The sequence below is a fragment of the Panthera onca genome, chromosome E2, assembly GCF_046562875.1.
Source record: "Panthera onca isolate mPanOnc1 chromosome E2, mPanOnc1 haplotype 2, whole genome shotgun sequence".
NCBI lineage: Eukaryota > Metazoa > Chordata > Mammalia > Carnivora > Felidae > Panthera > Panthera onca.
In genome coordinates, this window is record NC_138353.1 from 20460167 (window position 1) to 20473629 (window position 13463).

Consider the following 13463-nt stretch of genomic DNA (forward strand, 5'->3'; position numbering starts at 1 on the left):
CAATCTAAGTACTTTTTCAGTCATCTCTGTGTAACAGAGCTGCATGCTAGCCAGAAATAGCTGAAGAAGTCACCCAAGGGTAATCAGAAGCCATAATCCTAAATTCAACCCTTGGGAGGCTCTTCAGTATTTAAACCCCACTTTCCAAGTGACCAAATCAACATTTCCAAGATAAAAATGATAAAAACCTTTGGTGATAAAACTTCAGAGGCGAGTGTTTTTAACAAAAAATTTATTACCAAAATACAATATTAAAGTCAATACATGACAAACTCCTGTAAAGCAAAATAAATTATTCTAACATTGTACAGTATTTCCAAAGGTAGTTAAAGAAGCACTATAGACCTTGCTTCACTGTTTGTTGAACAGATGAACTGTTCTACCATGAACACGATCCTAGAGTTTTAGGCTTTAAGGCATGCAGCTCGATGTGCAGGATAATTTTACAAAATGCAAATCATCCTATTTTAATAAGATACAGTGTCAGAATTAACTGTAGTCTTTACATGTCAGTGTTCCAGAAATTTTTAGACTTTGGCTATAGAAGCAATGCCATAGTGTTACACAATACTTATTTCTTAAAAAAATACATGTATTCATGTCCATGAATATCAAACTCAAATTTCTATTAAATATATTTTATAGAATATTACTTAGAGCACCTTGCTGTACAATAAAAAAAGATTAAATAAGTGTCTATGAAAACTAAAAATATAATAAGTCTCGATAGAGAAGCCTGCTTGTCTTTGTCAAGCCAAGTACATTGTGGGAAGATACAATGTAAACATGGGTGCCCACCATCTGCTTTGTGAGAAAAGACAGAGAAAATAATAATGAAGCCACCAACAGCTACCTCGAATAGGATGAGAGGATCTAGAACAAAAGCTTCTGCCAGCGTCGTTGCAACGCACTGGCTGCACACAGAACTAACGTCTAGGGATCCACTGGAATACAGGCCTGGGACTGTTAGAACACTGGGGACACCAACCACATTCTGGACTAGTAGTGAGTGGGAGAAAATGTTGACCCTTGGAAAGTATTACTTGTGATGATCAGAACGCAACGCACCGTCTTCCGCCCTCCCCGCCTTTGCCTTATCCAGTTTCTTTTAAAAACTAGTTTTACTATCAAATCTTACAACTGTTAGGTGTTCAGAGTGGGAAACAAATACTATGATCTTTATATGGCAAAAGATCTAGTACCACTAGATAGTTATTCCTATGAAGGGAGTCCCTGATGATTATTCTAATACCTATCTCTTTTACAATTAACATTGCATACTCAGCCTTCATTATTACTTTTAGAAACACTCAATTGTTCTTGGTGGAGACACTGTTAACTTCAAGCTCGCCACAAAATGGTCACAGGAAGGTACAGAACACCCATGGCATATGGTTCTTCCCAAAGCCCCACAGAAAGCTTTTGAGGGCATTTTAGGCCAGAGTCAGATGAACGTTGAAAGGTTTGGAACTTTTGGGTGAATTTTTTCCCACGAGCTAGGGAAATTTTAAATTCATGATTCCAAATGGAAAATTTAAGTAACAATCAACGGAAATGGGTTAGGGAACTGAAGGTTATTTAAAAACTCACTATGAATGCTTTTGGGATTTTTTTTTTTTTTTGGTCATTAGTATTTTCCAAATGATTACATGAAATTAAAACCAAGGAACCTTTATAAAACAAAATTCTGCTAATAAGGGTTAATTTTCAGAATGAGCGGTAAGAATGGAACCATTTATTTACTTAAACATGAAATGAAATAGAATTGTCTTTTAATTCTGAAAACAGGAGAAAATGAACATAAATCCACATGCAGTGAATTTGGGTAATATATATAATTGGTATATATAAATTCATTTTATGTTTTTAAAAACCACCTATCAGAAACGGATTAACTCTCATAAATAAAGCTACCTAAATCAAACAGCTGGCAATTACAACCGATTCTGTTTGTTTAAATATCATCATCAAAATAAGATGTAGAAAAAACTGAACAATGTTTCAAGATGGCCTGGCCCCACGTAATAGTTCCTGATGCTATCTTAAAAATATTAATTCATTCAGTCCACACCTGGACTTGGGGAAGGGAATTCTTTCCTAAAATGTGTCTACAGAGTAATCAATGTCTTCTAAACTTATCAGACTCACAGCCTCAGCTCTAGAACATGTTAGAGATCAAGTTCAGAAAGAGCACCATGAAGACAGTGCACTGCTCGGTGCACCAGCCTTTGACTTGTACGCAGAATTCACTTCAACAAAACAACACAAAGATAAATGATCAGTACTACAGAAGCAAAACCAAAACCACCCCTGTTCTCTTCACTTTGAAATACATTATAATACAAAATGTGTAATTAATGAGAAGATTACATGTATTCGATGGCGAGTTTTAATGCAAAAGCACTTGGAGTTGGTTGTCCATATGTCCTATTGCACACTAACAAAACGGAACATCCTAGACAGGAGAAACCCTGTAGACTTGCACCAAATCGCCTGTTATTAAAAGTTTTATAAACAACCTGAATGTTTACTATAGTTTAGCCACATTTGATTATACCTCTTATGCTAAGTATAACTAGATTAATAAACTCCAGGTAGTAAAATCTCAATAGCAGTACTCATTTTAAGGGGCCTCTGAATTTCACCTCTTGTCCCTCAAATGATTTTTATTTAAGAGTTCCAAAGATTTCCGAGGTCTGATGATCAAATGCCAATCTTCACACTTGGCTGCTTGAATAGACCTTTGAGATGAGACACTTGGTCTAGTTCAGAAGAGAGGGTCAGCCTGTGCAACTACGGAGAAAAGTGCGGTGTTCCGTCAAACCTGGAAAGGGCCTCTGGGAAGGGTGCTGTGCTAAATGAGTCCCCGTTTTCACACACCTTGCGATTTGGTTTGAGGCTGGTGGGAATTCACCTATTTTCTCCTTTGCCCACAAGACATTCACTGTAAATTTAAGACAACAATTTACTTCTTAAATGCCTATTTACAATCTAGATTTGGATTCAGAGGTCTCTTTCTGTTTTAGGGAGAAATAGATCCTAGATTGAGTATATGATTCATTCCTATCGATTTGGGTAGATCATTTCACAGCCCTCTGGTGATCTTTTCCTTGTTGACTCTGCTGGTCACAGTGAAAAGCCCTCAGAGAGCTGCCTCCCGCCCCTCACGAGAGGCCCGGCCCTCCACAGCTGGCATGTCCGAGTTCACAACAAAGAGAACTAAGCTCTGCTTAAGATGTGACACCTTTGGAACAAGAAGTTTTAGAAGTTCCGGAAAAGCTGTTTCTTAACTCTTTTGTTTGCATTTCTACACTACATTAAGCTTTGAATAATAAATACACCCACCACTAAGAAGAGGTGACAGGGCAAACACAGGGTTACATTTTTGCTTCCTCCTCAACCTACCTCCCCTCACTCACGATACTTGAACAGCATTCCCACTTATCCATTTGGAATTCTTTTTATTACACTGCAAATTTGATTCCAAAGTCATATCTGTCTTTTCTTCAAAACAAACAAACAAACAAACAAAAACCCCACACCAACTATTTCTTCTGTGTCTAGTAAGTTATTTGATAGCGCAAAGGTGAACCTGTGGTTTAAAGGGTTTCTCTTCTACCGTGTCCCTCTTCAAGGAGTTATTCAATCTAATTTGTGTTTAGAGTTGTGTTGTGGTCCTTACTTAGGATGATGTTTACGATCTCACCCTCATGCTCTTTCATATGATCCAAGAGATTTTCTTTGCTGGTAGATTCAAAACCGCAAATACAACAACAGAAGAGTAAAACACAATACTCCATGCCAGGAGGGGCCAAACTGGAGTTTTTTTCTAAACTGTATGAGGTATTACTCGTAAGGCTCAGTTTCTCGTTGTCGTTGGAACCTACAACTTCGCCGGGGGCCTGGGAAATCAGCTCTGAGGCTGACACCAAGTTTTCAGAACTTCCAGTGACAGGATCGGCTCGATCGGCTCTGTCCTCACTGCTGTTTAAGAGCATCTTTCCAGGGGATCTCCCCAGAACTCTTAAAAACAAAAACAGAACACACCACACCTTGAGTTGGTTATCACGTAAGCCTGGCAGATTCAACCCTCACTTTGGTTTACATACAGCAACAAGGAAAGGGACAGGATAAATACCTGCCACTCTGTGAAATGGCATCATTGATAGCCTTGTTTACTTGTTCGTAGTTGTAATTCTGGTCACTTGCATGCTTCCACATGTGAGACTTCAAAGAAGGAGGATGGCTGCACACGTACCCACACAGAGAACATCTGAAAGACACGAGTGAGTCAGAACCATCCCCAGCATCAGTTAAAGACAATTAAGGAATTCCTTCCCTGAAGCCTTATGAGACATGGTATTTCACTAAACCTAAGATGTTACTGATTGTAAGTGACATATTGATTTCAGAGGCTAACGTGTCCTAGAACAGATATCCTAGAATTGATAAAATTAGGGATTTTATATTGTAAAAAAAATTATTAGAATCATGACAAACATCCTAGATTACTTTGGCTATTACAGTATTTGGAAAGATTTCTAATATACTAACATACAAAATCTTTGCTCTAAATTATTTAACCACACACAGAAAGAAAAATACACAAAATTGATACTCTCTATACCACTCTATTTCTCAAGAAAGCAAAAAGGAATTAGATAATTTTAACAAGAACTCTGCTTGTTTACAGATCCACACAAAATGGAAGTAGTAGTCCTGAAAAGCATCAACAATTTAAGTTTCATAAATAAAATGGATAATTAATCATCTTAAAAACGTTTTCTATTCAAAATAACATTTTGTTCGCACATAATTGGCTACACTTGGTAAAATCTGAACTGAATGAAACATTTAAAAACAAGTAAAAAAAGGAACAGACTCTCTTTTTGAATAGACTCTTCCAGAACGCTTGTAGGTTTATGCCCCCTTTCTCTCGCACCCAGTTCCCCATCTTAGTAACGTCTTGCATCAGTGTGGAGTATTTGATACAAATGGTGAACCAATATGGGAACATCATCCATCATTAACAAGTCTACAGTTTACACTAGGGTTCACTGTTTGTGTTACACGGTTCTCTGTGTTCTGACAAGTGCATAATGTCACGTATCCACCATGATAAATCATGAAGAGTAATTTCTCTGCTTGAAATAGCCTCGGTGCTCTGTGTGTTCACCCCTCCCAATCCCTGAATCCCTGGCAACTACTGATTCTTTGCCTCTTCCAGAATGTCCCACAGATGGAATCATACAGTATGTAGTTTTTCTAGACCGGTTTCTCTCATTTAACCATACACATTTAAAGTTCCTCATCTCTTTTCATGGCCCAATAGCTCTTTTCTTATCGCCAAATAATACCCCACTGTCAAGATGTACCACAATTTGTTTATCCATTCACCTACTGAAGGATATCTTGGCTGCTTCCCCATTTTGGCAATTACGAATAAAGTTGCTATAAATATATACATGCAGGTTTTTGTATGGATAGGAGTTTTCATCTTTTGGGTAAATACCTAGGAGCAGAACTGCTGAATTGTATGATAAAATTATATTTATCTTTTTGGACAACTGCAAATGTTTTTAAAGATTTTATTTTTAAGTAATCTCTACACCCAACTCGGGGCTTGAACTCACGACTCTGAGATCAAGAGTCTCAAGCTCTAATGAATGAGCAAGCCGGGTGCCCTGTAAATACCTAAGTAGAAGCCTAACAAATCAGGTAACTTACTTGAACCCTTCACAGTAAGAGACACGGTCACTGATAATGAAGCACAAAGAAAATAAAAAGCACAATAGGGAATAAATAAGACAACTAAATACGGCAAGGACTAAATTCTTCCTCTAACCCACCTTCCGCTTTACGGTGGGTTCAGCAGTGTTATCTTTTAATACAGGTCCTGAGACATCAGATCCAAGGCCAGGGAAGGGCCTTTTACCTCAGCAAACACCAAGCTACTTAAGGGCAATAAATGTGCATTTCTTAGAAAAATTTCCATAAACTCAAACATAAAGAAGATATACGATTTTCATTAATACGCAGGCAAATGCATCACACCCATAAGCCTGGAAGATGAGTAAGTCTGATCATGCCATTTCTGTACCGGTGTGAAGAAGGGGAAACGCACAGACGGCGTGCAGAGTACAAAGTCTGGAGAGCAACCTGGTAGCATCTGTTAAGGCTGAAGAGGCACACACCTGTGACCCTGGATCTAGGCGGCTATGTGTTCACAAGGACAAATATGCAAGAAGCATCACTGTAGCCATGAACATTAAAAAAAAAAAAAAAAGACAAAAAAGGATGCAACTCACAACCACTGTTTTTCCACAGCACAGTGGACATAAAATGGTTTATTTTCATATAATGGAACATTATGCTGTGCTTAAAAGAACTGGATGTATACTTATTACCATGAATTGATGTCAATAATGGTCAGTGAGAAGAAAAAGTTAAAAAAAAGATTTCTTTGGTGTATCATTTAAATAAACTGTTAAAACATCAAACCAGTATATATTATTAATACATACATACATGTGTAAACACACACACACAATAAAGTTTTAAAAAATGGTAGTAAATGATATATATTAGCATCAGCACAACAGGAAGGAAGGGCAGAACAAGTTTTAGCTGTCCCTGTTTTATTTCTTCAAAATGTGGTAAAATGTTTGAAATGTTTTATTACTGGAAATATTTTTAAGACCGTTATCCCATTCTCTTCAAGACTTTGTAGCCTGGGGGCGCCTGGGTGGCACAGTCGGTTGAGTGTCTGAATTCGGCTCAGGTCATGATATCGTGGTTTTTGAGTCCAAGCCCCGCGTCGGGCTCTGTGCTGACAGCTCAGAGCCTGGAGCCTGCTTCGGATTCTGTTGTCTCCCTCTCTCTCTCTCTGCCCCTCCCCCATTCGTGCACATACTCTCTCTCTCGCTCCCAGAAATAACAAATAAATAAACATGAAAAAATCATTAAAAAGAAAGACTTTATAGCTTGCATAATTTTATTACTGGCCACACACAGAAAACTAATTTTAATTCATTTTATTTTGCCCATTTATATCTATCTTTGGACCCATCCATCTCAATAAATCTGTTTCACTAACATCTAGAAAAGGGCCAGCAGTTGGTGATCACGCCCCCCTCCGTGCCATTCAGCTCAGTGTCCCTATGCGACTGCGCTAGTTACACCATGCGATGAATGTGCTGAGTCCCTGCCTCAAGCGTTTCTGCACTGGTCCCTTGAAAGTAGAGACTGCCCTTTGGGGCGCCTGGGTGGCTCAGTCGGTTGAGTGTCTGACTTTGGCTCAGGTCACGATCTCGCGGTGAGTTCGAGCCCCACGTCGGGCTCTGTGCGGACAGCTCAGAGCCTGGAGCCTGCTTCAGATTCCATGTCTCCCTCTCTCTCTCTTGCCCCTCCCCCCGCTCATGCTCTGTCTCTCTCTGTCAAAAATAAATAAACGTTAAAAAAAAATTTTTTTTTTTTTTAAAGAAAGTAGAGACTGCCCTGCACCACAGTGGCCTGGCACTCAGGTCTACACTGAGCAAGTAGGAGTGAACAGTCAAGGCCAACAGATGCCCATTCGTTCCTTCCCCCTCAGTACTTTCACCAAGTACAATGCCTTCACACATGTCAAACACCTACGTGGTAACTGATAATATGAACACCTTTATATTTATATTAAAGAAAGGAGAAATATAAACTCTTGACTCTTCAGATTACTTTGCATTCAGGATCTGCCCTGAAACCTCACTGGAAAATTCTGTACCCAGAATGAACCACACAATGCTGCACATCAAGCGTCCTCTGAATGGAAAGTCAGGCTTATGCAATGAGAATTTCATACTTCTGAGAAAAATGGGTCAAAACACAAATGTCAGAAATTGCAAATTTATCCCACGGAACATCTCCATTATTACTCAAAACTTTTCAAAGTAAGAATAAATTGTTCAATTAAATAATTATCTTTTTTTTTTTTAAAGCAAACTAACTTCAGAATAGCTTTAGCTTTATAAAAAAGTTGAGTTTCTCCTATTATTAAAATCTTTTATTGCTAAGGTATATCTATCATAAACAAGGAGCCAAAGTTGATACGTTATTATTAACTAAAGTCCATACTTTATTCAGGTTTCCTTAGTTTTGTCCTTCAATTCTAGTCATCACATATCCTTAGGATCTTCTAGACTTTAACGTTTCTCTGACTTTCTTTGTTTTTAATGACTTGACAGATTTGAAGAATACTGGCCAGGTATTTTGTAGAATGTCCCTCAATTTGGGTATGTCTGAGGTTTTTCTCATGTTTAGACTAGGGTAATGGGCTCCTGGGAGGAAGACCCCAGAGGTATAGTGCCACCCTCGAGCCTCGGCACAGAATACCGTCGCAACATGACTTAGCACTATTGATGCTGACTTTGAGATCGAGTTTCTCCACAGGAAAGTTACACTTTCTTATCCCCTCTTCCCATACTGTATATACTTTGGAAGAAAGTTACCACCTACCGACAGTAGAGTTATCTATATAAATCACTGGGAATTCTGCACAGGGATTTCCTCTATTCTCACCCATTTATTATTCAATCATTAATGTCAGTATGGACTCCTGGTTATGTATTTTGCACTTTCGGATATAATTTAATACTACATTATTTATCTTATTGCTGAGGTTACTGAGGGCTCCTCCAGGTCCCATGTCCTGCTGACATACTCCCATCTTTTGTTTGTCGAGCACTTTCCTTACTTTCTGGCACCGTAAGATGTTCCAGGTTCACTTATTTACCTAGAGATCAATCATTTCTCTAAGCCATTTCTCTTGTTACTTTTATTAGTATTAGAAACCAAGATTTAGGTGCTGAATGAATTGCTTTATTTCTATAAATAGTTTCCGGATTTCAAAAATTCACTGTAGGAAATTAGAAATCTACAAAGAAAACAAAAATCACCTATAACCTAACCACTAGATGTAACCAATATTATCATTTTGATGTTTATTTCCCAGTCTTTTTTTTTTTAATGTTTACTTATTTATTTTGAGAGAGAGGGAGAGCGAGAGAGGGAGAGAGAGAGGAAGGACACACACGTAGGGGAGGGGCAGAGAGAAAAGGGAGAGAATCCCAAGCAGGTTCCATGCTATCTACCAACATAGAGCCTGACACGGTTCTCGATCTCACGAACTGTAAGATCATGGCCTGAGCCGAAATCAGAAGTTGGACATTTAACTGACCGAGCCAACCAGGTGCCCCTTTCCCAGTCTTAAAATGCATATATTTATAAAACTGTGATCATGCAAGTTGACTGTTTTGTTAATATTCCCCGATGTAACTTAAATTTTCTATGATAAAATATTTTACAGCTGCCCACAATTCTATTCCTGGAAGCAATTGGTGACATTCAATCCACAATTCCCTATCATTTTATGCAAAAAAAATATAATTCTAAAAATGACAATCAGGAACTTCTGGTTTCCGGTTTAGTATATAAGACTGGAAATTGCCACTCAATCCTAACAAGTAAAATACTGAACACACTGAAAAGTCAACAACCCATCTTAGATCTGTAAGAAAACTGAGGTTACAGGACACACCCCTGCACCCCAAACTGGAAAGACCTTTTACTCCTAAAGGAAGTAGGGCCGGAACAGGGCGACCTGAACAGTAATTGATGATTTGCTGGCAGCTAAGTGTAGACAATTAGGGGAAGTAAACATGTGAAGGGAGGGGCACCTGGGTGCTGGCTCAGCTGGTTGAGCATCCAACTCTTGATTTTGGCTCAGGTCACGATCCCAGGATTGTGAGATCGAGCCCTGTGTTGGGCTCCACGCTGAGCATGGAACCTGCCTTAGAGTTTCATTCTCCCTCTCATTCTCTCTCTTTCTCCCTCCCTCTCCCTCCCCCTCTGCCACTCTCCCCTGCTCTAAATTAAAAAAATAAAAATAAAAAAAATGTGAAGGGATGCAATCATACAGGATCCTCCACACTTTTCTGAGTTTATCTCCTATAGTTCTACCAAATTCTTACTGAATGTTGGAGAAAAATCCAGGTAGAGGGATAAAACAACCACTTTGAAATATGCTACAGGATTCTGTCTTTAACAAGGTCTACCCCTAGGACAAACATTTAACCAGAGCCTAACCTGCTGGAGTTTATTGGAGCCTCACCGACCTGAAGAAAAGGAAATGCCCGATTCCAGCCCATTCCAGCTGTCTTGTCTCACCAAAGGGATGGGGGACTCAGTAGCACACGTAAAGTTCAGTCTAGAGGCACAGACTCACTAAAACGCTGAGACCTACTAATCACAGGACAGTAGACTATTTGCTCTCCCCTCACAGGTTACTCACTACTAAAGTGCTATTCACAGCAGTGCCTTTTACCTAATACATCATGCCTGGCTATCTAGAAAAAATTACAAGATACATTAAAAGGTAAAAACCAAACTTTAAAGAGAGACAGCAAGCATCAGAACAGACTCACATATGGTAGGATATTGGAATGATCAGATTGGTGATATAAAACTAAGATTAATATGCAAAGAGTGCTAATGAATAAAACACACAGTGTGCAATAACAGATGGGTAATGAAAACAGAGATAGAAAGTCTAACAAAGAACCAAAAAAAATGCGAGAGATAAAAAATATGTAACAGAAATGAAGAGTGCCTTTAATGGTCGAGTGCCTTTAATGGTCCTATTAGTAGACTGGACTTGACTGAAGAAAGAATTTCTGAGCTTGACGGTATCTCCATAGAAATCTCCAAAACTGGAAAGCAAACAGAAAAAAGACTGGAATACAAAATTTACAACCCAAAGGGGCATAACATATGTGTAACAGGAAGAAGAAAAGAGAAGGAACAGAAGAAATATTTGAAAGAACAATTACTGGAAATTTCCCCAAATTAATGTCAGATACCAAACTACAGGTCCTGTGAAGCCCAGAAAACACCAAGCAGAATAAATGGCAGAAAAACTACACCCAGACATATCATTTTTGAACTACAAAAAATAGAAGAAAAAGAAAAAAATCCTGAAAGAAGCCAGAGGGGGAAAATACTTTAGATAATGGAGCAGAGAGAAGAATTACATCTGACTTCTCAGAAACCAGGCAAGCAAGGAAGAGTAAAATATTTCAAGTATGAAGGGAAAAAAACAACCAACCTAGAATCTGCAGCCAGTAAAACTATTCTTCTAAAGTAAAGCAGAAATAAAGACTTTTTCAGACACACAAACAACCTGAAACAATTTATTGCCAGTAGAAATGTTAGAAGTACCTTAGAAAGAAAAATGATATAGGTCAGAAACCTGGATATACATAAAGAAAGAGCATCAGAGAAGGCATGAGAAGATTAAAAAAGAAAAACTTGCTTCTTACGCTTAACTGATCTAAGGAATACAAGTTTGTTTAAAATAACAGCAACAATGTATCTGATTACTGATTACGTATGCTCATGTATGTGTACACACACACACTTATGTTTAAATGAAATTAACGGCAGAAATGATACAAGGGATGGTAGAGAAAAATTAGGATTATTTTAATATAAGGTACTTGTACTACCCATGAAGCTGGTATAATGTTATTTGAATGTGGATCTGAACTAGTTGTAAATGTACATTCCAAACTCTAGGGAAACCACCAAGAAAAGAAATGTAACTGATCCGCTGAGAAAGGAAAAGAAAATGAAATCATATAACACGCTCAATTAAAACCACAAAAGGCAGAAAAAGAGCAGAAGAGAAAAACAGGAGCAAAGAATGAGGGAAAGAAATGGAAAATAGTATCAAATATGGTAGATACAAATTCAACTGTATCAATAATTCTGAATGTCAGTAGTCTTACAACGCCAATTAAAAGACAAGTTGAAGTGGATTAAAAACAAGAACTACATGCTATCTATAAGAAACTCATTTTAAATATAAATACACATAGAGATGAAAAGTAGATGGATGGAGATACATATACCACACTAATATTAATCAAAAGAAAGCAAGAGTAGCTATATTAATTTTAGACTAGGCAGACTTCAGAGTATGGAAAGTGATCAAGGAAAAAGAGGGCCATTACATAATGATAAATGGGTCAACTCTCCAAGACAGATGATACTTAACATGAATGTGTCAAACAACAAAGGATAAAACTATATGAGGCATAAATAAACTGACAGAACTGCAAGGAGAAACAGATGAATCCATTATTGTAGTTGGAGACTTAAACACCTCTCTATCATGAATAGATCCAGCAGACAAAACTGAACTCAAGACCACCATCAATTAGCTGGATATAACTGACAACTGTAGACTACTTCACCCAACAACAGAATACACATGGAATGTTCATGAAGAAATACCATATTTTGGGCTGTAACACAGCTGAACAAATTTAACAGAAGAAAAACCATGCTATGTCTGTTCTCAAATCACAATGGAGTTAAGGTAGAACAACACAGATAATAGAAAATCTCAAAATACTTGGCGATTAAACAAATACTTACAAATAACACATGGGTCAAAGGAGAAATACGAAGAAAAATTTTACTGTATTTTGAACTAATGAAAAAACAACCCATCAAAATGTATGGAATGCAGCAAAAGCAGTACTTGAAGGGAAGTTTATAGAACTGAATGCATATATTAGAAAAGAAGGAATATCTAAAATCAGTCACTAAGTTTTCACCTTAGGAAAAAAACTAGGGGAAAAAAAGAGCATATTAAATCCAAATAAGTAGGAAAAAAAGAAATAATAAAAAGAGCAGAAATCAATGAAACTGAAATCAGGAAGTCAAGAAATCAATTGAGAATATCAAGAAAACCAAAAGCTGATTCTTTGAAAAGATGGATGATATCAATAAGCCAGTAAGTAACTAGGCTACTTCACAAGGAAGAGAGGACACCACTACAGATCTCACAGACATTAGAAGGGTAATCAAGGAATAAGTGAACCGTGCTATGCCCATAAATTTGATAACCCAGGTAAAACAGACCAATTCCTTGAAAGACACAATCTGTTAAAACTCACACAAGAACAATCTGAAGAGGTTCTATATCTATTAAAAAATTAAATCAATAATTTGGAGCACCTGGCTGGCTCAGTTAGTAGAGCACATGACTCTTAATCTCAGGGTCATGAGTTCAAGCCCTGCACTGGGCATGGAGCCTACTTAAAAATAAATTAAAAAAAAAAAAAAAAAAAAGAAATTAAATTAATAATTAATAATAACTCTTCCAAAACAGAAAGCACCATGTACAGATGGGATCACTGGTGAATTCTATCAAACATTTAGGAAGAAATTATACCAACTTTTTTTCTTTTAAAACAGGTTTTTATTATTTATTTATTTATTTAAAAAATTTTTTTAACGTTTATTCATTTTTGAGAGACAGAGAGAGACAGAGCATGAGCACGGAAGGGGCAGAGAGAGGGAGACACAGAATCTGAAGCAGGCTTCAGGCTCCGAGCTGTCAGCACAGAGCCCGACGCGGGGCT

The 13463-nt window shown here is 37.7% G+C and overlaps 1 protein-coding gene across 3 annotated transcripts in view; it reads right to left on the reverse strand.

Annotated features, from left to right (window-relative positions):
- Positions 1-217: 217 nt before the first annotated feature.
- The window catches only part of ZNF507 (zinc finger protein 507), a 45985-nt gene continuing 32739 nt past the window's right edge, over positions 218-13463 (reverse strand). For all 3 annotated transcript variants that reach the window (XM_060650876.3, XM_060650877.3, XM_060650878.3), the window contains 2 exons: positions 4139-4273; positions 218-4023 (listed from right to left, as the gene is read on the reverse strand). In XM_060650876.3, coding sequence (XP_060506859.1) covers positions 3648-4023; positions 4139-4273 — 511 coding nt within the window. In that variant the 3' untranslated portion in view covers positions 218-3647. The remainder of the gene's footprint in view (positions 4024-4138; positions 4274-13463) is intronic.